The 25,553-nt window shown below is 37.6% G+C and overlaps 1 protein-coding gene across 1 annotated transcript in view; it reads right to left on the reverse strand.

Annotated features, from left to right (window-relative positions):
• ERICH3 (glutamate rich 3) overlaps window positions 1-25,553 on the reverse strand; it is a 113,215-nt gene that overhangs the window by 39,310 nt on the left and 48,352 nt on the right. Inside the window, exons 6-9 of the mRNA XM_059377093.1 lie at window positions 25,230-25,358; window positions 20,386-20,544; window positions 15,834-16,052; window positions 5,816-5,996 (exon numbers count right to left, since the gene is read on the reverse strand). Of these exons, the coding sequence (XP_059233076.1) occupies window positions 5,816-5,996; window positions 15,834-16,052; window positions 20,386-20,544; window positions 25,230-25,358 (688 nt within the window). The remainder of the gene's footprint in view (window positions 1-5,815; window positions 5,997-15,833; window positions 16,053-20,385; window positions 20,545-25,229; window positions 25,359-25,553) is intronic.

Below are 25,553 nucleotides of genomic sequence, written 5' to 3' on the forward strand. Positions count from 1 at the left end.
GAATTTTGAAAAGTTAGCATCTGGGGAAACTAAGATACAACACCTACAAAAATCCACTTGTTTTAATGATATATGGGCTCCTAAATGTTGACTAGAAAGCAAGTTTGACTGCTTTGTTTCCAGAAACTTGAAAGGGACATTCATCTCCTATGATCTATTCTGCTGCAGCATCACACCTGCAAAGTACCTGAGGTCCCAGCCCAGGAAGGGTGTGCAGCTAAGGAAATGTTGAGGATGGGCCCAGGAGGTAGACTTCTCACTTTCATCACGTAGTCGTGTGGCTAGAGAGTACCTCCCCTATTATTTCGTTTCTTTCTTTTTTCAAACTTACTGAACAAGAATTGACACCCTCTGCTTTTCTTCCCTTGTTATTTCTTTTTTAATTTTACATTTTAAAATTAAGTGACACTTTCCAACCCTGACTTAATGGTGTTTGCATGGATTAATGAAAAGCATATATAGACCAGAAGTCAGAAGATTTGAGTCTGTGTCCTAGTTCTTCACTTGTAAGTTGAGTGTCCCTTGGTAAGTCATTGAACTGTTGCATTTCAGAATTCTCATCTATAAAATGAGGATGGCCATGGGAGTGGGTGGAGGAGTTGGGTGGAGGCAGCAATCCAGTCTATCCACTTCACTGAGCAGCCCTATGGATTATATACTGTACAGTGTTCGAAGACATTCTACGTTATTTATAAAATGCGATTATTCATTTTTGACTGGCAGTCGCTTGCACTGTTTTAGGCACTAAAGAGGAACTAAAATACTGAAAAAAAGATCAAATATGGTGTCCTGACTCAAGAAGTTATAATTTAGTAGGAGAGACAAAAATAATATGACAGATTTCTGGAGTGTGGTCCCCACATCCTCTCCCCTTAAATTTTGTCTCTAAAAATGGACCAAAGACTTAAAACAAACTGAACAGCAGTTATTCATCAAAAATTCCTGAACTTTTCATAAGAACAGAGGGAATCTGAGACATTCTTGCCTGGGGCTACTCCCATCCCCCTCCCAGGCCAGCATTTCACCAGCAAGCGGAGGTTCTAAAAGGGAAGGGCAGGCCATAAATAACCAGCAGCTTCCCTGTCAGTGGGGGCTGACTTCATCTGGAGCAGAAAACAAAAAAGCCTTGGCCAGGGGCACTACCAGTAACAAGGAACAATCTTGGAGGCAAGCTAATGTGGAAGGTCAGAGATCCTGCTAGCTGAGACTGTCCTTGTAATTAGGGCAAGCAGCAGGCCAGTGGACTAGCCAGAAACTTAACAGGGAGATACAGGCCATAAGGCAATTACAGACACACAGATAAGCTCTCCACACATTCCCCAGCTGATGGGAAGTGCCATGGATTGGAGTAGGCCCAACTTATTCACACATCGCTCGCCTACCAGGAGCTTGCACCCACAAACAAAGAAAACACAAGAAAGCCTGGTGGAAAATAAAAGTTAAAGTGGACTTGAAAACTGTCTGAACTTTGGATGAACTCCTGAACCTGTTGCATTGGGTTAAATATTGCTCTCTAAAAATCCATGACCACCCAGAACCTCAGAATGTGACCTTATCCGGAAATAGGGTCTTTGCAGATACAACTAGTGAAGAATCAAGATGAAATCATTTTGTCAAACAAATTCAGTGACTGATGTCCTTACAGGAAGAGGACAGGACACACAGAGACACACAGGGAAGAATGACATGTGAGGACAGAGGACACAGAGGTGGGAACAATGGGCTGCAAGCCAGGGAATGCCAGGGGTTGCTGGGAATCACCAGAAGTTGGATGAGGCAAGGGAAGATTCTCCCCTAGAGCGATTAGATAGAGGATGGCCCTGCTAATGATACCTGATTTTAGATGCCTGGCCTCCAGAGCCTTGAGAGAATTAAATTACTGTTGTTTGAAGCCACCTGTTCTTGGGATTTATTACATTAGCCCCAGGAAATGAAAACCCCCACACACAGATCCAGGATACAAGGTGGCGGCTGTCCTTCATTCAAAGTCTTCTGACTTGGTACTGGGTCAAAGTGTTTGAACACGACCTCTGTCTGACAAATCACTGGATGATCGATAACCTATGAAAACACAGAGACGACCTGAAGAGGCCTGCCTAAAAAATAAAAAGAGATAAAACCTGAGCAGAGATATTTTACTGGCTGTCTACCAAGGAGTGGGGAGGGCATGGATTTCAAGGATTTCAGAGAAGTTACTAAACAGACAACAACCAAAAGAGGGAGAACAATAACCTACTAACCTACCAGAGGGAAACATCAGAATCTAGACTCCACAGTTGCTATAATACATGATCGAAAACATTGAGTTTTCAACAACAACAACAAAATCAAAAGACATGTATGTAAGAAGCAGAAAAGTGTGGCCCATATTCAGGGGGAGAAAAAAGCTATCGAATCCACTCACAGGCATCTGCTCAAGAGAAATGACCAGATGTCTACACAAAACCTTGTATCTGTATATTTATCACAGCATGACTTACAATGGTCCCAAATTAGAAACAGCCCAAACGTGCATGTAGCGAGTAGAATACATTCGGTGCTGTACGAAGAGAGCAACCATTGATGAATGCTGGGACTAGACGGCTCTCTGAAACATCAGGCTACAGGAAGGAAGCAAGACACGAATGCTGTCTATTGTATGATTTCATTTATGCAAAATGTCCAGAAAAGATATATCTGTAGAGACTGGAAGCAGAGCAGTGGCTGCCTAAGGCTAGCTACAAAAAAAAAAAAAAAGGGTTCTTCTGCCAGGGGGCACAAGGGAACTTTCTGAAGTGAGAGAGATTCTAAAACTGGTTTGTGCTAGTGGCTACACAACCCTCTAAGATGCTTAAAGATCAGTGCATTGTACACTCACAATGGGTGAACTGTGGAATATAAGTTATAAGTCAATGAGCTATTTTTAAAAACTAAAAACTAGGGGCACCTGGGTGGCTCAGTGGGCTAAAGCCTCTGCCTTTGGCTCAGGTCATGATCCCAGAGTCCTGGGATCTAGCCCCTCATTGGGCTCTCTGCTCAGCAGGGAGCCTGCTTCCCCCTCTCCCTCTGCCTGCCTCTTTGCCTATTTGTGATCTCTCTCTCTGTCAAATAAATAAATAAAATCTAAAAAAAATTAAAAAATAATAAAAAATAAAAACTATACTACTAAATACTAAATACTAAAGCTATTTTTATAAAAACTAAAAACTCAATATATATAACAAGCAAAAGATCAACAAAAAACAGTTACTGTAAGTCACAGGGTAATGAAATGCTTAGGGTTTCAGGGGAGACTGAGTGCCCCAGCCATGGAGAGAGGGATGAACCACAGCAGAAGTCAGCTGAGAAAGTTTCATAGCCTCAATGTGAATCTTAAGAGATGGATAAAATTTGAATTTAAAATCCTATCTTGAATTTAAAATCCTTTGTCCTACTGCAGACAAAGAAATAGCGCTCCAAAAGACAAGATAACACTCGGTGGGTGGGGAAAAGAGTGAAGCAGTTGGTTTGTGAGGGAGTAATGAGGAATGCGCAAATCCGTGCAAAGGATCAGGTTATGAAAATACAGGAAAATGGGGCAGAAAAGGAAGGGATTTTACGAAGGTCAGGGAAAAGAAAATTCATGTTGCTCTTTGTATCCGCATGAACCCAGGAGGCCAAGGTTTGCCTCGTTTGAAAGAATGAACATGGTAAGTAAAAATGCCCACAGAGAACTATACTCTCTACAAGTAGCAGAAATACTCAGTGACTTCCTAGGTGTACATAATAAACCATCAATATGTGGCTTGATGGCTACAATCAGACTGTAGGACATCAGTGAATTACTAAGGGAATAAAAGATGCACTTGCCACATTCCTAAATAATTAATTTTATTGTTATTTCTCATCCAAAAGCAAGACAAATTAACAAATGCCATACTTTTAATTAGTTTACTGCTCCAAGCAGAACGTTAAACGCCTTTTTTTTTTTAAAACAGAAATCTTCTAAAAACCTATTCACATTTCACTGAATCGTGCACAGCTTTGATTTGTAAAACGGGCAGATTCTTTTCAGACCAGCTAAATTGCTAAGATTGCTGAACCACAAGTCAACTCTGAGCCACCCAACTTTTCAATTTTCAACAATTACTTTCCTGGCAATGAAAGGGCAAGCTGAGACAAAATTATTATGTGAAGAGGATTCAATTATTTAACTCCCCATTCCATCCTGTTAACTGAAGTCTGTCCAGTGACACAACAGAAGTCAGTCCCAGGATCAACAGGTATGCAAAACAACACAGTCAAGGAACACTCTGCCTTGCTCTTTCTTTAGTTTTGCACTTTACCGCAGACTACATGTGGTCTCTCTGAAAACCATTCAGCTAGCTAAGCCTTGTTCTTGTTTCATTTGTATGGACCATGTTCTCCAGCAGGCAGATAGACATATATGCATTGTCTTGAAGAAAGCATGATCCCAGACCCAGGAAAAGTTTCATTATGTTCATTCTGATTGTAGACTATAGCTAATTTCAGCAATTCTTCTAAATTAATTCCTGAAAGTTACACTTTCAAAAATTAAGTGTGTCTATGGCACTATCATTAGGGGTTTCATAACTCTCATATTAGGAAAATGTAAGAAACCCTTTGCCACTAAGAATAGCTAATTGAGCAAGAGTCCTGCACCTACTCAGCCATCTAGGACCTGCTCTTGACCAGACCCCAAGCTTTGCATCTGAACTTAGGAAGCCATCGTACCCCTGGAATTCTCTCATTTTCCTCATTTACGATACAGCAGAAATGAACTCTCAAATGCTATGGCAAAATGGCAGGGTAAATTACATTTCAGCCACGTACATAAAATGGGGAAAAATAGTGTCTGGCATTATTAAGCATTATTTTTTATAAATAAGTATTATAAATCTTCATAAAGTTAAAACTAACATTCAAATGTTTCCTCTTTCTTATATTGGAAAATTTTAAATATTTAATCCCTAAATCTGTCCAGTTTCTTTTTAAGAACTTGAAATTATTAGAATTAACAGTCACTGTTTTTGAGTGATGAAAGAAATCAGAAAAGCCAAAAGTAACAATTTGCATTCTTGCCCCCAACTCCTAAGACTCCTTAAACTTGTATCAAGATTGCCCAAATATAAATATTTCTTTTACTTAGTAAAAATGTAATTACATTCTAAACAGAGTTTCTTAAGCAAGGAAATAACAAATATAATCCTGTAACAACTTGTCCTTTCCACCGCTATTCCGCACAACTAAATACTGATGAAACCCACTTCAGTACAATAAGTGAAGCCCTATATTGGATATAAAAATTATCTTCTGCTAAGAAACATGGATTTATGATCAAACGAAGGCAGAAATGTACTAAAATCCATCTAGTCAAATTCTGCACCAAGTTATTTAGGTGTGATTCACCCTGAAGTTTATTGGATTTGTGATTTTATCTCAACATTTTTCTAAAGAACAAATTGCCAATCTGGTATTTTTCCTGTAGAATAATGTATGATATAATTCACTATGGCAGGCCAAATAGTTAACTTGTAATTTGGGGGACAGTTTATTTGTGCAACATTTTAATGATCATATATCTCTATCCCAAAATTAATCTGTTACCAGGTTAAATCACTCCAAATTCCTTCTTCCACAATCTGCAAGAGTAATTGCTGCTTCAGTTTCAATCATGGAGCAGTAAATCTAGATTTACTTTGAGGCAGCTGGTTTATAAGTCCCTGGATATGCATAATTTCATAGAGTGATTGAAGTCATTTTGGTAGGAGATCAACAATAGTTTATCTATAGCATCAACTTAAAGCAACTTAAAAAATTCATATTTTATGTGTACCTTTTTCTAGTAGTTTGCCTTTGTAGACACAAAGGTTTTCCCCACCACAATGCTGTTGATAAACTTTTATTTCATCCCGGAAGTCTGGTTGATCATGAGACAGGTGCACAGTTTTCCCCAAATAGATCATTGTAATAGCTGCATTACTATGTGGTGGTGTTTTATGAATCTTTCTTGAATCCTAGAATCAACAAAAGAAGGGCGCTTATTAATTACTTTCTAATCAGAGAGAAATGATATGGTAATAATAGGAGGAGTAGAAAAGGCTCTTCTCTAGCAATAAAACCTTGATAAAATGTCAATTTTCCCAGTGTACAAGTCAACCCAGTTACCAAAGAAATCTAACAATTTATATGCATTTTGGCTTTGTATTTTTAGTATAAATGCCAGCAATCTGGACAAAATTTGTCACTTTTTATTCTACTTGTGTTTGTGTGTGTGTGTGTGTGTCTGTGTGTGTGTCTGTGTCTGTGCGTGTACTTTACATACAACAAAAATACCAGTGACACTAAGAGGAAACTGCTCTTGGTTCTTTCAGCTTTTTCTCAGATAAAAATTCAAATCAAATTAATTAAATATTGGTGACATAATTTTGTTCTAATTTGAATTGATTTTGTGATTTAGCAACTGTTTTTGCAATTGAGTGCTTTATCTTCACACTTCAGCAATAACAATGTATCCTTCCCCAAACTTCCTCTATGTGAGACAGGGATGACACAGGTTCAATTCCTTCTAGGGTCACTCTGAGGATTAGAGACCTGTGTTATATGCCTGGGACTATTCATCTTTACAGGAAGCATTCATTCAGTGAAAAATCAGCATTATTAATATTATTTCTCATATCGAGCAGTAAACCCAACAACAACAGCAACAACAAAACCCCATTCTATGGTGTCCACACATTTATTTATAAAATAAACAATAAATTGATACGCCAGAGATGAAAAGAAATGTCTTCTGCCTGGTATCCTCATTTATATTCTGAAGTATTTTCACAAGAGTGCATGAGCAAAGTGTTTAACCTCCAAGAGGAAGATGAAGAAAGAAGCAGGAAAAGGAAGAAAAGGATGCTGGTTGAGAGACTTTCAAGAGAGCCTAGTAAGAATACTGTCAGCTCGACAATTATACAGAGGCTGGGCAATACATTTAATCTACTTCACTTTTCTAAAAATCAATTTTCAACTAAATGAAAAATGTGAAGAGACCAACTTTCAGTGAATTCAAAGCAATTATTTGCGTTTGATTTCACTGAATTATGGATGCCTCGGAAACATGCATTTTTTTCCAAATAACAAAGCTGCAACAGAAATTTCTGAAGGAACTACTAAAATATTTCCATCTTCAAACCCATCCTCTTCCACTTCGGAGGATTTTTTTTTTCTCATTCAATTCCATTTCTCTGAAGCAAAAGCCAGAGGAAGTAAATCTGATTAAATGAAATTCTGCAAATGACAGTCTATAAAGTGTAAATGGGGAAGGACGTCCAACCTTTAAAATTTAAGTAAACTGTCTTGCCTATGGCAAACAGAGCTCCCAAATAGAGAGGAAATCAACAAAAATAATTCAAGGACATCAGTAGCTATAAAGGTAAATCAGCAAACTGGATAATTCTTTGCAGAGACATCTCCCTGAGTCACAGTTGAAAGCGAAGGGATGATGGCAGGCCTGCTCCAAGTTGCAAAGCCACGTCGAGTTTGCTCTTGCTTGGGCGGCTATGCAGCCGTAACACGCATTTCTGGGGCCCAGTCCACCATCACCGGCCTTTGGCAAATCCGGCTCCCACAGAACATTTAATGATAGGACGGATTAAATAAGAGCACCTCCTTTTTGTTAAGCAATACTTTCCAAAGTGGCATGAATGCGGAGGTAGCCCTGTGAACTTCTGGGAGATAAGCTCTATCTAAATGCAAGGCCAGAGTGAGATGATGTACAAAATGAGAAAGGAGAAGCTGAAATGGTTAAAAGGAAAATAAAGGAAATGACAGCCCTTCACCTTTTCATTTACTCTTAATCATTTTTTTTTCTTCTAAAGCATGTACCTGACAGCAACATCTCTTTTCTCTTGGGTCTAGTTACTTCCTTCTTTTTAAAAATATTCCCCAATTATTGCCACTATGTAACCTTTTCTGGATTCTAACAGGAGGCCTGAGTGACAGCTCATGATTAAATACATGCACTAGGAAATGAACAATTGTTTCTTTCAGTAGACTAAATTGCCTCTATACTTACCATATTCCAAGGTTATAAAGGACCCAGACTGATGAAACTTTAGCAAGCTTTCATGGCCCTTTCTGCCATCCTCAAGCAAAATATCAAAACCTCCCATGAAAATTCCATTTCAGGAACCGGAGCAGAGGCTCATGCCCACGCACGACTAAGGTTTATCTTCCTTCCTTTCTGCACCACTTCCTTACGAATTTCCTTCTCATTTCTTTTCAGATATCTCAGGCAAGCACAATCTGAGCTGACAAATAAATAGCAAGCTCATTGGGTGGTTAACCGGCCAGCGATTACGTATTTGCAATACCTACCATTCGATTAATATACTAAATTGTCACTAGGATTTTTTTTTTTTAATCTGTTCTCAGGCCTGAGTTGGGGAGGAGAGGTGGATTAAAGAGACCAAAAGGGTGTCAAAGGGCTTATTCTTACTGATAGCGCTAGGCGGTAATTCCTCTTCATCCACTTAGCCAAGCCCTGATGAACTCCGGGAGCCACGGAGTCTTACCTAGACCTCTGCAATAAATCTCTAGTTAATAGGGCGGCCATGGAATTTAATCATCCAAACTGGGAGATATAGTGAAAAAGACATTATTAATAATTATGCTAGGAGAAAAAAACAAAAGCCCACGAATTTGAACTGTTTTAGGAAAGCTGGGATGTATAGTCACTCTACTAGCTCGTCTCCCCACTTCTAGCCTCATATCTCCCCAGAGTGAACTATATCACTAATTAGATCATGTGACTCTCCTGTTTAAGGTCTTCCAACAATCCCCAATATCCATGGGATAAGGTTCAACCTTCCTTAATTAACAAAAAATGTCTTATATTTTCAACACCTCCTATCTGTCAACTATTTGCAATTTCTTTTGATACATTTAAAGGTCCAGCAGCTGCACTAATTGGAGTGCCCCAAACACTCCCCAGGTGTTTTTAATCTCCCAACCCATAGAACTCTCTAAGTCACATGGCCTTGAAACCGTTGCCTTGTATTCCTCTCCCTCTCGGTAGATGAGAGCCGTGTCTCACTGATCTTTATGCCCCCGGTGTCTCGCCAGTGCTGACACCTAGCACGGGCCTAGTAAAATTGATCCGACTGGACACAGACGTGGAACAATTAGGGATTCCACAGTCTGTCCTTTGCTGAGATAGAAGCTGCAGTAAGTTGACCCCGCCCTACATCAGAAGCTTTCCGCATTTATAGGAACTCTATAGGTACCACAACATGAAAACTGATTCACAGTGCCCTGTTAAACAACACCTCTGACAAAGATTGATGAAAAGCCTGTATAAGGAACAGCAGGCAGACCCCGTGCTGACTCTGATTCAGGCCGCAGGGGGAGCAAATTCCGAAATAAGCCAGAGGAAGAGCGCTCCAGCGTTCGTATCCTGAGGCTTCGGGAAGCAGCTGGTTGTAACAGAAACTGCTCACTCTAGTCACTTGGTTCCTCTCTTTCTCTTCTCTTTCATGCTGGTTTTTCCTTGTTCACTCCTCCTCCTTCCTTTGCTTTTCCTATGCTTCCTCTTTTCACTCTCCTCTTGCCCATTTTTCTGACCACTCTGTCACCCGTGTCTCATGCTTATTCCGGCATGTCCCCAAATGCCTCCATCCTCCTGGAGGTACTGGAACTCCAGGTTTGGAGGATGATGAGTGGACCCAGGAGCCTTCCCTTCCTCATCTCCCGAAAAAGAATAAATTCAGTAAGTCAGCTAAGAGGTAGAAATTATCCAGCTGCATTTTGCTTTTGTTAAGATCTGAAAAGCTTACGAGGTCTGCCCTTAAACTCCAAGGGCTGCACACCTGCAGAAGCATCTTTGGTTCTTTCTCCCTTCTATTAATTCTGCAATGCCAGCTGCTAAGATATTTTAACTGCTGAATTGACATTTAAACCATTTTTCAAGTCCTTTCTAGTAATGTAGTTACTGAACTGCAATGTTAATTTTAAGCAAAAACATTATTGAAAGGAAAGTGCCTGAAATAAATCAAACCTGTATGAGATATGTTGAATTACTTTATATTAAAATCATGCTGATGCTTTCCTTTTTCATTCTCAAATCTCAGTCTACTAGTGAGGAAAACCAAGTAAAAAATACCAAGATAATACATTGACTAAAATGGAAATTTTTAAAAAAATGTTTTAAAGTAAAGTCAAACAAAAGAAATGTGCAATCTCTCTGGCAAAACTAACATTTGTAGGCTCTATTGGTTGTTGAAGAAAAAGGATCTATGTCTGGAAGGCACAATTTATTTCCAAATATTTACATAAATAGTGTAATTAAGAGTTTAATTTTTTGTATGGATAATAAAATAATATCTGTTTGTGAACACAGTACTAATAAACACTTGATTAAATATAAGTAAAATCAAATGTCTGCCCTCAACAAGCTTCATAATCTGGGAGTAGAAGTAACAAATAATAAAAGTACATGAGTACTGATACTAAGAAGAACAGAGTAAAGGGCATAAGTAAGAAAATCCTTCTGAAGAAAGGAAGAGAAGGGATCCTATTACAACATACAGAAATCACTACAGAACATAAAGCCTCTGACAGAGGCTGGGAAAAGTGGATTCGAACACATCCTTCTATCTCGGGTGCCCACAGGCAATTCACAGAGAGAGAGCATCTGGCATTGAGGAAACACCTGACTGATTGTGATTAATATCTCCAGGGATTTGAGAGAAACAAGTTTTTTATAGATAAATTCCATATAATTTGGGTTTGAGGATTACAAATGCAGGCTCTAGGATTACAAAAGCGTGTGTATTTAGTCTGTCACTAACTAGTTATGTGACCTTGGCCAGCCTATTTTTAGTTAACCTTACTTGCCTCAGTTTCCTCATCTTTAATATGGAGACATTATTTTATCTCTTTCTGGAGTTTATCGTGTGTATTAAAGGAGGAAACGTATGCAACGCATGGAGCAAAACTCCCAGCACATGCTGAAACTTCACTGAATAGAAGGTAGAACCATTGCTGTCAACACGGCATATAAACTTTTTATTGTATTAAAAGACAACAAAGGTAATTGAATAGGAAAAAATATATAGACGATTTAAAAATGAGTGAATAGCCTGCGGAAAGTAGAAATAAAAAAACTCACAGATCAGAGGTGTGGAAGTGGTGGACCAACCAGCTGAGGGTCCAGGGAGTAGTTGAGTTTGCCTTGGATGGGAGTGGAAAGCTGGAAAGGACTCAAAATCTGAAAGCTCTTGAATGCCCATATCTAACCATGTCTTTGTACTCTGAAGTTTTGACATCTGGGGCCTTACTGACCCCGAGGGAAACTACGCCTCCCAGACTAACTAATTCCTAGAGATGGTAAATGACTTGCCTGGGAGAGTGCCTTTCATGGACGAACTAACCCATCGGGAGCTTATCCACCCTGCCCCTACCTCTGCTATCTGGCTTTTAAACTCTGGGCCAATGTTCCCTTGCCCTAAGCACCCTGGATCAAGCAGCAGACACCTCAGGGAGAGCCTCCACACTCTAACACCTGCCAAAATTATCATACTATCCAATCCTGAACCTGCTTCCCTTGTCTTTCCTGTTCCTTCTCTCAGAAACCACAACGAAAGCTCTTGCCCACGTTTCCCTCCCACTTCTCCCGTCTCCTGACCAACTCTGGTGCCTGGAGTGGCCCCGTGTGACATGTGCGATGGATAATTTTATCTTTCATGGTAGCTGGGCCACAATGCCCACATGTGGTCAAACATTCTGGATAGAACCCTGACCAATATACAGGGCATGTCCCTCCCGGGAATTGTAAGTGACACACTGTTTTTTCAGTGGTAATCATCTCTTGATCTATAGGTCTCAACATACCTGAATAATAATAAAACCTGCATTTTAAAAGAACCAGGCAAACATATACCTGCTTTCTTTAGGAAAGGAGCCGGTGAAGGTCTTAAGCAGCAGGGAGCGTGTTGGGAGCTCTTCCCTCAAGCTTCGTTTAACTTCGTTACGTAGAATCTGTCAATACTGAGATGGACTTTGCTTGCTCTTGTTTACCTTTTCTTCCTTTGACCCTCTGCTCCCCGATTCCATCTGCTAACTTCCTACTCATCTTTCAAAGCCCATTTCAAATGTCATCTTCTCTCCAAAGCGCTCTTCAATCTCCTCAAAGCTAGCATTTCCTTTCTCTGAGTTCTCATTGTGCTTTATTTATACCACCATGAGTGTACTCATTTCAATGTGTCATGGTTAGCTGTAGATATTTCTGGCTCCCGGGCTAAACTGCAATCTGAGACTAAGGATTTGGCTTTACTCATCTTGGTAACCTCAGCACCTAGCACAGTGCTTGTCATAATCAATAAAAGCTAAATTGAGCTATTTGTCGATTTAAAGGCAGAACGTTAAGCCCATAGATGACTGCAACAGCCCTGTAAAGATTGAGGTAGCAAGCCCCTGACCTGGGGATATAGCACTGAGAAAGGAAAAGGACTGTCCGATACATGAGCCCATGTCCCCATGCTAGAGCTGTGCAGTCTGAGACAGCAGCCGCTTACCCTGTTGGCTGGGGGGCATTGGAAAGGGGGCTCATTTGAATGAGATGTGCCATAAATATAAAATGTTTACTGAATTTCAGAGACGTAGTATGAAAAAAATATTGTTCGATACTCATTAAAACTCACACTGATTACATGTTGAAATGACAGTATGTTGACTATACTTGATGAAACAAAGTATGTTAATAAAATTACTTTCTCATGTTTCTTTTTACATTTTTTAGTGTAGTTAGTAGAAAATTAAAGTTGCATATGTGACTTGCATTATATTTTTATTGGATACTCTATCTGGAAGATTCAGCAATTAACTGATGTGGGATGCAGATAGAAGGAAGCCTAGGTTTTGAGCCTAGATTTTGAAATTTTTATTGAGGAAAAGGTCTTGCTTTATGAGATACAAGGTACCTGAATGGAGAAGTGGGCTTCACCATGTCAAATTTGAGGGGCAGGAGACCCTACCAATCAGACACCAGCGATTCCATAGAGCTCTTGAGGGGGTCTGAGGGGTAGGGCGGGGCCTTGACTAGATATAGGAGAAGCCCAGCCTTGTTCATCCCTGAAGAAGCTTGATTACACAAAACAAATAAAAAATAGAAACCAACTTTATTTTGTTTTTTAAATTAATTACCATAATGGTTAAGTAGTTTCTTATTTGAAAGCCTATCTTTTTATATTCATAAATACTATTTATAGGACCATCCCCATTTTAACAGGCTGCTGTATAGAACAGGTAAACAACAATACTGTGTGAGGACAAAATCTGGATATGTGGAGGAAAACCTCAGAGCAAAATCTAAGAAGTCGCATGGATTCTGTAAAGAAGTATAAAAGCTCTGCCAGTCCTGGAACAAGAGGAAACAAAGCAACAGGGCACACTGGTGACTTGTTGGACTGTGGGATGTACTACATCTTGTCATTTGGTTCCAAGGACCATCCCCTAAAGACATACAACACAGAAGACAGAGACTATGTTCTGCACATTCCTAGGGGAACAGGGGCTGGGTCACCAGCAAGCCATATCTCTTTGTCTTTTCCCTCTTTTAAGAGTATTTGGAGGATGTTTTGAGGATGATAGTCATAAAATGAGTGAATTTAATGTGTAAATTACATGCTACCTAAATACATTTAAAGGCTGAAGCTTAAATTCAAAGACATTAAAAGGCTGAAAGTAAAAGAATATATATATATAATATATATGTTTTTAAAGACTGTATATTAAATGCTAATCTAAAGAAAATTAGTACCGTGACACAATGGAGATTTTAAGGCCAAAGGAATATGATAAAGAGGATCATTTTTTTAATCATAAAGAATCACCTCATCAGTAAGATAGAGGAATCCTAAAGCTAAGATCATACAGCCAGGTAGTCTCAATATTTACAAAGAAGAATTTGACATAATTACAAGGAGAAATGGACAGATCTATGATTACAGAGAATGAATTATCTCTAGAACTCAGGAACTGAGAAAGCAGATAAATAAGAATGCTAAGCATGTGAAAACAGGAATGACATAATTAACATTTCTTATCTATTGGGCATTTGTAGAACTCTACTCCCAACACTGAGAGGCTCATTTTCTTTACAAACATTGAACATATATTAGCCCACAAAGAAGTCTCTACAAATACCCAAGAATCAAAATCCTACAGAGCCAGATACTTTTGAAAAGTAACATTCAGTGAACACAAAAGAAGTTTTTAGAATTTAAAAAAGGCACCAGAAGAAAAAACTCAGTAGAATGTGTGGAAGATAAAACTGAAGAAATCTCCAGCAAGTAGAACAAAAGGACTAAGAAGTAGAAAATAGGAGAGAAAAAGATAAGAATATTAGAGCATTAGTGTAGTTGTTCTCTCATTCCATAAACAGAATAGAAGTTTGGAAACAAAACAAAAGGCCAAATCAGGCTAAAACCTTGTGATTCAGAAAGACAGACACGTTAAGGTCTTTCGAAGCCAGGATGCCAGCTGACACCATGCTGTGTTGCTAACTTCGGGGGTGCTCAGTGGAAGCTGGCTCTTGTGCCTGTCTGCGGCACTCATCCTGACCACAGGCTAGAGAAGTCACTGTTCTCTCTGTGACCAGCTATGGAAACCCATTCCCCTGACCATATTTCTGCCAGGTGTCCCATGGCCACACTGGTCCTCATCAAGACTTGACTAGATGCCCTGACCCTGGTGAGCCCCCATTTTCCTAGGAAACCCTCATGACTTGCCCTCTCTGACTTCTCCAGAAGAGGCTCTTAAAACTGTCAAGGAACCAAATTCAGACTCTGACCCAAAGGTTCCGTTCACCTTATTTCTCCTGTAAATATTATTTATTACAATGTTAGATTTGAGCTTATGTCTGAAGTTTCATGCCTATAAATGATAGAGTTTCAAAGAAAAACAGGACTCAGTTAACACAGAAGTCAGTAGAATGGTTGTTCTGTGGAGAAAGCAGGAGATGTGATGGGGCAGGAAATGGGGGCTCAGGCTATGCAGCAGAGCTCTACTTCATTAGGAAATAATGATGTGTACATGGCTGTTTGCTTGAGTACTAATTTTTTTTTTAAGATTTTATTTATTTATTTATTTGAGAGAGAGCAAGAGCAGCGGCAGAAGCAGGCTCCCCGCTGAGCAGGGAGCCCAACACAAGACTCAATCCCAGGACCCTGAGATCATGACCTGAGGTGAAGGCAAACACTTAACCTACTGAGCCATCCAGGGGCCCCACACATATAGATTTATTAGGTTCTTATGGTTTAGGAGATATTTAAACTGTTTTGTTTTTTTTTTAAGTATGACTGGGTAGAGTTTATCCCAGTAATAGACTTTTAATATCAGAAAATCTAATGCTGCCAGCATATGAATATAGTGAGGAAATCACTGTGTTTGCTACGTAGAGGGAGGCAGCATGGCAGCATCCTTCCAAAGCACACGTTTCCTGGCTTAGTGAAGGGAAACCAACACCAGCATGCAGAGTTCAGAAGTTAGTAGCTATGGTAGATTTTATTATTGCTCCAAATAGTCACTGCCCCACTCTGTGAGAGGATGATACTTCTTACTCATTTGTTGTCATGATTTAGTGGATTTTTTATTAATAGTGCTAAATTAATTACTGAACTGAGCTACTCAAATATTTGATTTCAGATTCATCCAGGCTTACAATTACACTTATAAAATTATTATATTTATATAAAGACATTTTGCATTTGATTTCACTAGATTCATTTGTATGGCACATCTAGAAATTTAATAGCACAAGGTAATCTATGCTCAATTAATAAAAGAAAACTTGATTACATATTCACCCTGGTAAAGAGAGGATCTAAGCCATTTGGAGCAGTGGTTGGACGGAATCTTCTCCTTCTCCATGATTCAAGTCTATTTTCCCTCATGATTCTTCCACTGGGGGGAGGAGGTGGAGGAGGAATAGGCATCATGTAATTGTTAATGTTTGGAAGTTGATAGCGATACACTCCCTGTGAATTGTCCATGGAGTTCTTGAACTTCATCACTGCCTTCTTGCCCTGTAATCACATTTCATGACATAACAACCAGTGAAACAGTAGTAGTGACCAATGCAACCCAAAATTAAAGACAAGACTGTATGATTTACATTGCATGTAAATACAACTGATAATAATAGGCAAACTCAAAACACTTCATTTTTTTAATTGAAAATTGCCATTTTGTAGTATCCACAGCAAGTTAAATTTTCATGACTTCCTAACCTTATTGAAGTATATTTTTATGTCAGATACACAGTGATGACATTGTTATAGTACTTTGGGCTTTTTCTTCAATAATACATTAAATCCATTAAATCTTTAACAATTTAAAATCAAGGAGGTGGAAGAATTGTACTTTGAGGCAGGGTTGGATAGTTCACTTAACAAGGGGGTGTTAGTTCTTTTCTTACATTGATTTCACCCATCCAGGGGTTATAATATTCCTTGATAATATAATGGCAAGGAACCAAATGCAGACTCTGACCCAAAGACTCTATTCAGCTTATTTTTTCCTACATACTCAACTTGTAGGAATAAACCCTACCAAAATAACTGTACAATATGTTGATGTAAATGTGTAAAAGGATACACACACACACACACACACACACACCAAATTCAGTTGAATGATTGAAAGGAGAATATTTAACTAAATTTTTTTTTATGTCTTTGTAATAGATTCTCACCAGGCTTCAAAAAGAATACTATGAATCTATTCATCCTGACATAAAAAGGTCTATGTAATGTGATCACACAATTCTTTTAAATGAATTTGTATGTGGATTTTGATAAAATCAGGGATGACTGGAAGACTTTGAACTAAGGGTTGCCTTTGGGATTTGGATTATTGGGAGATACCATTTTCCATCTTACATATCTTTGTATTATTTGAAAAAAAATGTATCTCTGTATTAATCAAAAATTAAAAAGCACCAAAGGTGTAATCAATCATCATATCACATTTTTCAAATATATTTGAATCTTGGTATTTTCATAAATTGGTCATTTTTGTGCATCTGAGGTAGCTTTCCAAACTTGAAGTCATCTTTAATCACTTTTACCCATTTTATACCAATTTATTTGGTACGTTTCTTTTCAGCCAATTTATTCTTTGAGATGCTTAAATAGAATGAAAAGTTATTTTAAGAAATGGGAGTCATTCTTCAAATATTGCTCAATGCTAATAAGTAAAAGCAAGATAAATAAGGGCACATATAAGCTATATTTTGATCAAAACAACACTTACGTGAACAGAGGGATTTAAACAGATATTCAACAATGAATTTAGAATTGTTAAAATAGGTGATATTGCAGGAGCTATTTATGTTCTCATTTTTCTCTTCTTACACTTTCCAATTTTTCTGTGATGATGTGCATTGATATTATAACAACAAATATAAATTAAGTGAAAATAAGAAGAATAAAATCAATGAATCCAGAACTTTGGGGACTTGGAGATTTTTTAAAATTATTATTTCTAAGTAGTTATCAGTCAGTTGTATGCCTTATTTGGAAATGGCTTAATAAATTTTTTTTTTTAATTACCATGCCATTCCTTACCTTGCTTTTTTACCCCACAGTGTCTTGGACATCTTTCCATGCGAGTAAAAATAAGTTTACCTTATATTTTTTGTTTAACATACTTTAATAAATTATAATGTTTCTAAACAACATCCTATTAAATTGTTAGGTATCTTCAGTTATTCACTATTACAAATACTATAATACTGAGCATTCTTGAATCTATTCTTCTTCACATATCTATATATTCCTAAAATAAATTCCTATATGTAAAAATTCTTGAGCATTTAAAATATTGGTGCATATTCCCACACTGCCTTAGCAAATAGTCATACTAATTTCTATACTTACCAATAGTGTATGAGAAACTCTTATCATAAGGATAGTTATTATGAATTAAGTCACAATTTTCACTCAATTGCATCTTAACTCACTCTGTTTTTGACCAGATTGCTTTTTGAAGACCTTTACTCCTGATACTTAGAAACTTGCTTATGTCTGTTGTCCCTTTCAACAATTCTCACATTCATAACTTTTACGTTTTAAGAAAACAATAAGAATTTGGTGGGTACTCACTACATACTCAGCACTCATAAAGACTACTACTTCTTTAGAAATTTGTCTGATTTACATTAAATCATCTTCATCATCAACACCATGGAAAAATAACATGTCTTCTGACAGCGTAGTTATACAGCATTGCAGCATAAGCTCCAGTAAGTTAAGAGACTTCTGTAGGCCTTGATAACTGATATAGCACTAATGCCTAGAGCAGGACCTAGCCCATAGTAAGTGCCCAATAAATATTTACTGAATGAAAAGTGTATGTTTAGCTAGTTTAAATTAACATGGAATTAAACTCAATCTTGTCAGCCTAAGAAAGTCACCATTAAGTGCCTATCCCTCAATTACTCATACCCCAAAACTTATAAACAGGAAAATAAAAGGCCCTATGAAGATTTAACAAATAAATTCATCCAATGGCTCAGAGCAGAACTGGAAAATCAGCTGAAGAAAAAAAAAAATCTCTCCCTAGCTAGCAGAACTTGAATATTACTTGATTAGTACTTTTTACATATCTAATAGGAAAAAGAATCTATCAAAGTATAGGAGCTTAGAAAAAATAATAAAATCACCTTGACAAATGTGGAATGTACCCATCCAAGCACTATCTAGGGGAGAGAAAATCCCACCCATTGGATTTTAAATATTTCTAGTCCTAATGGCAAAGTTATCCCTGAAAGACACAGGGAGTTAGCCAAAGACCTTTGAGTTTTCTGGTACCTTTGGCAAGCCCATTCCTAAGATGAGATAGGTACATCAACCCATTTTAACCTAATTCCATTCCCCTATATACCCTCATTCTGATTCCATGCTCACTAGGCAACCCTCTCATTGTGATCTGGCTTCTTACAGAGGTCTATCTATAGTAGGATAATGGACTGCTTCTACAGCTTTGATTATTTGATATCTGGTGAATTAAGGGCCTTTGATTATGATTTGGCTGCTGATTTTGGTTTACTATGGGGAGACAGATGAGCTTGTTCTGTGTTATTCTTGTTAACTTGAGGCAATGTCTCAGGACATATCTGTTCCTGGACACTAGCTGAAATAGGAAATCTCCAGGCTTTCATTGTTGACCCCAGATCCTAGAGTGTCAGCCTAACTGACTTATGCCCCAAAAGCTTCTGCCTAGACTTAAGAACTACTCCTTAGACAAAGCGCTACCACTGTTGATTTAATTTTTCCTTCTTTCTAGGAAATACTGTTTAATTAACTAAAATAAGGTTTGTGAAAAGTGCTTCATAACCTGAAAAGCATATTAAGTGGATAAAATATTAGTTATTATTTGTAGTTATATTATACTTTTATAATAAAACATGATCATTTATTTGTCTGGATTAATTTCTTAGTATCCAGGTTATCTGTCAGTTCTAGATAAAAATATCTTAATTAAAAAAAAATCTTAATCTGATATGTCTTAGGTTTCCTAATAAGAAATGGAACTAAATTCACCCATTTGAACACAGTAGTAATTGTTCTCACGACACAGGTTTCTTCTTAAGCTGGCAAATGTTTCTTCTTCATGTTAGAAATACAAACGATACCCTCCCTAATTACTGAATCTTAATTATTCGTTCCTGTTTGAGTAACTTGTATTTTATGTTTACCATGTTTCCCTCTGGTGCGCTCTTAAAATAAGTTAAAATTACCAGAGACATAACCTTGAAAAGGAAGCAAAGATAAGCTCCTATGTATGATAAATTCACCATATTTTAAAGAGGGACATACTTTTTCTTCTATATCCAACCTTCTCCAGAGTCAAACTTGAAGCAATTTCATACACTGACGGTAAAGTAAGTCAGCATGCAAATGCAAACCTATTCTTGGAAAGTTTCATTTTCTAGGTTCCATGCATGTAAAATTTAGAATCAGTCAACACTGGGTCTGTTCTGATAGAAGTCATATAAGAAGTCTCTCTTTGTTTTTCATACAACTGTTCAAATTAATGAAAGATAACCTTATATTATTATAAGGTTATTTGTGTTATTAAGGAAAATGAGTAAGGAATAGATTTATAATAATATAAATTTATTTATTATTTATAATAATATAAATCTATTCCTTACTCATTTTCCTTAATAACACAAATTATAGGCCTTCCGGTTAAAGTAAAATATAATTAAACATAAGTACCTAGTAAATGCTTAATAAGTGCATAATATAAATTTCACTGAGTAGATTAATTGAATCTTGCATCTTAAAACTTGTGATAATCTAATATTCCCATGAAGAATAAAAATATATTTCTTGAAGAAGTAACATTTACCCCAATGGGAAATGGAGCTTCATTTTCCAGCAATGAGGTTTTCGATCTGGATCCCGAAGTTATCTTTGGAACAGTTCCCACCACAGGATTACTGGGAAGAGGCTTTAATCGAATTGGAGGCTGCATATTTCCTGGGGCAGTGTATGGTCGAGGGGCTGTCTAGACAATTAGGGGAAAAAATTCCATTTAAATTAGTATCTTGACATGTTTCCAGAACCAATTAATAACCCAACAAATTGCCTAGAGTAATTAATGATGCCTTTTTACTGAACAGATTAAACTTTAATTATGTCCTTCCATTATACATAGCCTTATGACCCAAAGTATTTGTTAAAACATATGGCGTGGAAGTCCTCTACATAACTAAATGCCACAATTATAGAGTATTCTAGACAAAGGAAATGTTCTCTGTTAGGTTCCCGTATTTAATACATTTTGTAAACTTGCTGACAATACCTAATTTATTCAGTGCATAAAATGGGTTTGCTCAATCAAATGTTACCTTGAATAATGTTCCTATTTTCGAGATTTAAAGGAGTATGATTGGAATGGACTCATTTCCGTTTAAATGTTTTCAACATAAACTACTGTAAGTTCTTTACATCTTCAAAATTGTGAAGTAAAAGCAGACAATATGATTAAAAAAGAAGAGAGGTGATGCTTAACTATAATGCATTACCACTTTTTCAACTTCTCCCTTGAAATGCCAGGAAAGTAAAAACGAGAACCAGTAACTGGCAATTGGAAAACACTGTGTGAAAATGGAGATGTTTTCCAGGCTGGATAGTTTCCATTTGCTCTTCTTCTCGGCCTTCTCTGCCCTGCTCTGCCATCTGGGAGTAATTTCTTCATGGGCTACACCTACTACTCTCTGATGTTGGTTGGACTTGGCCAGTAAAGGCACTAGCAGGAGATCAGAAGACAAGAGGCAAGTAGTTGAGGTCTTAACTCTCCTGAACCATTCCCACCAAGGCTGTGATGGGCCAGCTGGGTCTCTCTACCGAATCCAGAGCTCCTGTCAGGCCGTCCTCTCCTAGCTTATAAGGACTGCCTGCTGGTGCTGGGACCCAGTCCTTTCCTCTCCCTCTCTGGCCTAGGTGCTATGCTTCCCAGGGTGCTGACCCCAACATACTTAACATCCCCAGTGGGTTTTCCTTAACCCTGCTGACATCTTTGTAAGTAGTTCCTTTATTAAACTCTTCCTAATTACCCTATTTGTGTGAGCCATCTGTTTCCTGCTGAGACCCTGACTGATGCATTTTCTAATCAAGAATGTACTGCAGAGAATACCAAAAGGACCAGTATGGAGCATTAGAAATGCTGTTTGTGGCACTGACAGAACACTGTAAGTTTAGTATAAAGATCAGCAATGTTTAGAAAAGAAAAAAAACAAAAACCAAAAAACAAGTCTCTGGGCCCTGTTGCTCTATTACGATAAAAAAGTTGGAAACCTGTTAAGAATAATTCATGTATATTTGGGTTAGAAGGATGGTGTATAAATGACTCATGAACAATGCTTAATGCACTGAGTCAAGAGCAGTAAACAACAAATATTCAACTCTGGAAATGCATTGTGTAATCCAAAAAAAATGATGAGAGGGCAGCTCCTACCACCAAAAATTGATCTGAGTGCCGTCTTGACAAGCATGTCATATGTTGCCAAATGTCTGATTTTGTTAAGTCAACATTCATTGGATTCCAACTATATGCAGTATGAGAAAATTGAAAAGTAAATTTTAACATCTATTGGCAACACATGACAATTAGTGCCAAATAAACTACACAAACACTGCCAACGAGACAATAACAACAATAACAGAATATCTAAAACCTAACAGAACTTAGAATTAAATGTTATTTGGAATAAACCAACGAAGCTAGGAAAAATTCAAGTTTTCACAAAAGCATCTTATCCAAATGTATAAGCAAGGGAAGAAAATGGCTGAGCAGAAAAGAAAAATGATAAATTTAAGTATCTAGGTAGGTAGAAAGCCAGTTGTGAGACAGACATGGGAAGGGTAGCAGAAATAATATTCCCCAATATCTGTTCTTCTTTCCTCACTAGTAACAGAATTTTTTTATCAGGGAATATGGCTATCATAAATAAAGACTACATTTCCTAGCATCTCTTGCAACTCTGTACAGATATATGCCTCAGTTTCGGTCAATAAGATGTGAGCAGAAGTGATATAGGAAACCTCCAGATCATGCCTTTACAAGAAGTGTGCCATCACTTTCCCTTTACCCACTTCCCTGTGGCTGAACTATCCACACAGCAATCTGCCATCTTGGCTTATGTAAATGAAGGCAACACACTAAGTTTGGCAGATTAATGACAAATTAGGAGTTTGAGCTTTTGATGACTTCATAGAGTAGAGATGAGCACACCAGCTGAGATTCACCTAAGCGTGTTGGGAAGGAGGGGAGGGCAACCTTATGTTTAAGTCCTTGTTATTTTGGGTCTCTGCATGCAAACCTATTTCGTGACCAATACAGAAAGCCAAGTGGATTGACTAAGGCAACATTTGATTTAAAGAAACAGGACAGAAGAATACATGAGCCAAAAGGCAAAATGTCTTAAAACCCACAAAGATAAATCCAACTAGAGGTTTCCGAACAAGAGAATCAGATCACCCAAAAGAATTCTTTTGAACTCTGTGAAACAAATAATGCCTAAGACTCTCTCTTGTCAAGTACTTCAACTGAACACAAGCATGCTGAAAATCTAATATAGGAATTTAAGAAAGCAGGTTACTATAAACTAGAACATGATCTATTGGCTTCTGTGCTCTAAATTTTATTTCCCACATTTGCATACAAATATCATTCAGTTAGATGAATATGGCAGTCAAATGTTTAACTGATTATATTTCTATCTAAAAACAAATTTGCATCATTCAACTAACAGCTGTGAGCTACAAACTGTTGTAGTTCACATCAGAAGCCACCTTAAATTTGCTATATTTTAAACTGTTTGCAATATATTTTCTTGAAATAAATATGGCACTGTAGCTTAACATTTTCAAAACTGTACCAGAATGTGAATTGAAATTGACTACCTGGTGATTACCCAGCTTAGCTGAGCATTTCTAATTCTTACTAGACGATCTCTGGGGGTGAATTTTCCAAGCCTTGTGCAGAATGAGTTGAATGGCTTTCCACAGTTTTAATGGGCAGGGTGCAGCTAAAAGCCTATCTGCTACTCTGAAGGTTTAGGTTCAATTAGTGACCAAGTGCAATAACTATTCACTGGATGTTTTCCTTCTTTTTTCAAGAAAGTTAAAAGAAAAATCAACTGCAATATCCCAAGAGGATTATTATCTCCATCTCCAAGGCACTTGCTCGTCAGGAGTCAAATTTAAAGGATATGTATCCAGGCTGAGAGAAAGAAAATGAAGATTTGAATTTCTGTAAAATGGGAACCACAGTTCCAAGATCACAATAGGTATCCTTTACGGTGCAGAAGCACCCTAGGGGGTGACCAAGTGTAGAATCGTGGTTTACCAGACAGAAAGGCTTCTGAAGTGCTGGTGTCAGTGTTTCCTGTAATTTTAAAATTACTTTCTCACTCCTGCCACATTAAGATCTCCTGGATGTATCATAAACTACTTATTGAGGGTGTTCAGCTGGAAAATTGAAAAGAAAGCCTTTCAAGGGTTTTTCCTCTCTGAAACAGGTGGGAAGATAGAAAACAGCACTTGATTGTTTCTTTTGTTTCAACCAGTTTAAGCTTTTGAGAGCCTAGTGAATTTGCCATCCAAAGAAAAAATCATTATTTGTGTACGTCTACATTTAAATGAAGCTTGGAAATATGGTAACAACAAAGGGAAAATGGTTGCTTTTCATAACTTGAGCTGTTCATCGGGAAATGTCAAAACATATTTACCTTTGAGAAATGTCAAAGCTTAACACTATACGAGATGAACCTACTTCAACAATCTGTGAAAGCTTTGCAATTTCTCCCTAAATATTGTGCAATCCAAAAAAAGTTCATGTTAACAAGGAAATATATTAGGCCACACAAAGCAAGAATAAAGATGTGATCAAGCAATTCATTTACAACTTAAACCATCAACCTCCAGCAAATATTTTGCAAATCTTTTCCTGTACCTATATATTGTTTCAAGCTACCTCATCTTCCTTCAAATTAATCCCATCTCTATATTATAAATGAATCAAACTGGGATGAAACGTTGGTTTGGGCAATTTCTTTAAATAGGATCTCTGCACATTTAACTATGTTTACGTTAGAGTATTTGCCCATGCTTTTGATAAAAGAAACACAAATATAAGTATCTGGCCCGACAGGCTATATGGTATGATTGAGTTTGTGTGCATAAAATAAGTTTGACAGGTAAGGTGAGAGTGGAGGGAACAGCGAGGACAAAGTCCAGAGGTCAGAAAACACAGGACATATGTGGATGACCAGTGGTTCAATCTTGCTGCATTGTAGAGTGCTAAAGGGTAATCATGAGGGGAAATATTGGGTTGGCTAAATTGAGGTCGTATGGCTTAGGGTCTAAAATGTCAGGTGAAAAAGTCTAGGTTTTTCTAAAAAATGTCACAGAGCCAGTGAAGGCATGTGGGTATGTAAGTAACAAGTAATCTGCACTTTAAAGAAACTACTCTAGCTCTAACAAGCAAAATGGATTTGACAAGGGTGATACTGATTAAAAGTGAGGCATTCAATAAAGACAGTTGAACAGATAGAACACCACATTGGCATTCAGTAGGATTCACAGAATTATAAAGAAAAGCACTCTCAGAATTCCTTCTGAGAGTAATTAGAAATTATATATTATTTAGTCAGAATGGTACATGATAGAGTATTTAATATGACTCACCAGTGTTCCTGGACTGGAATGTCCTTCATCAACCAGGACACTATGGCCACGGTTAGTTTTCGGGCCAGCTGGGGGATGGGGAGACAGGACTGGCATGTTATTTTCTATAGACCATCTTGTGGATTCTCCCTAGAATAAGAAAGTGATTGAACAAATTGATGCATAATTAGCAATGAAGGTTATGTTATTGACTGACAGTTAAGAGATACTGTATTACTAAAGAAGTCCTTTCTCATTACTTTTAAAAGTGTTCCTCCTGAGGCCTATCATGACAGAAAAAGTTTCCATAGCTGTAGTGGTACATTGGGTGTGATAATGAGAGGC

This window comes from Mustela nigripes, chromosome 14 (genome assembly GCF_022355385.1).
Source record: "Mustela nigripes isolate SB6536 chromosome 14, MUSNIG.SB6536, whole genome shotgun sequence".
NCBI lineage: Eukaryota > Metazoa > Chordata > Mammalia > Carnivora > Mustelidae > Mustela > Mustela nigripes.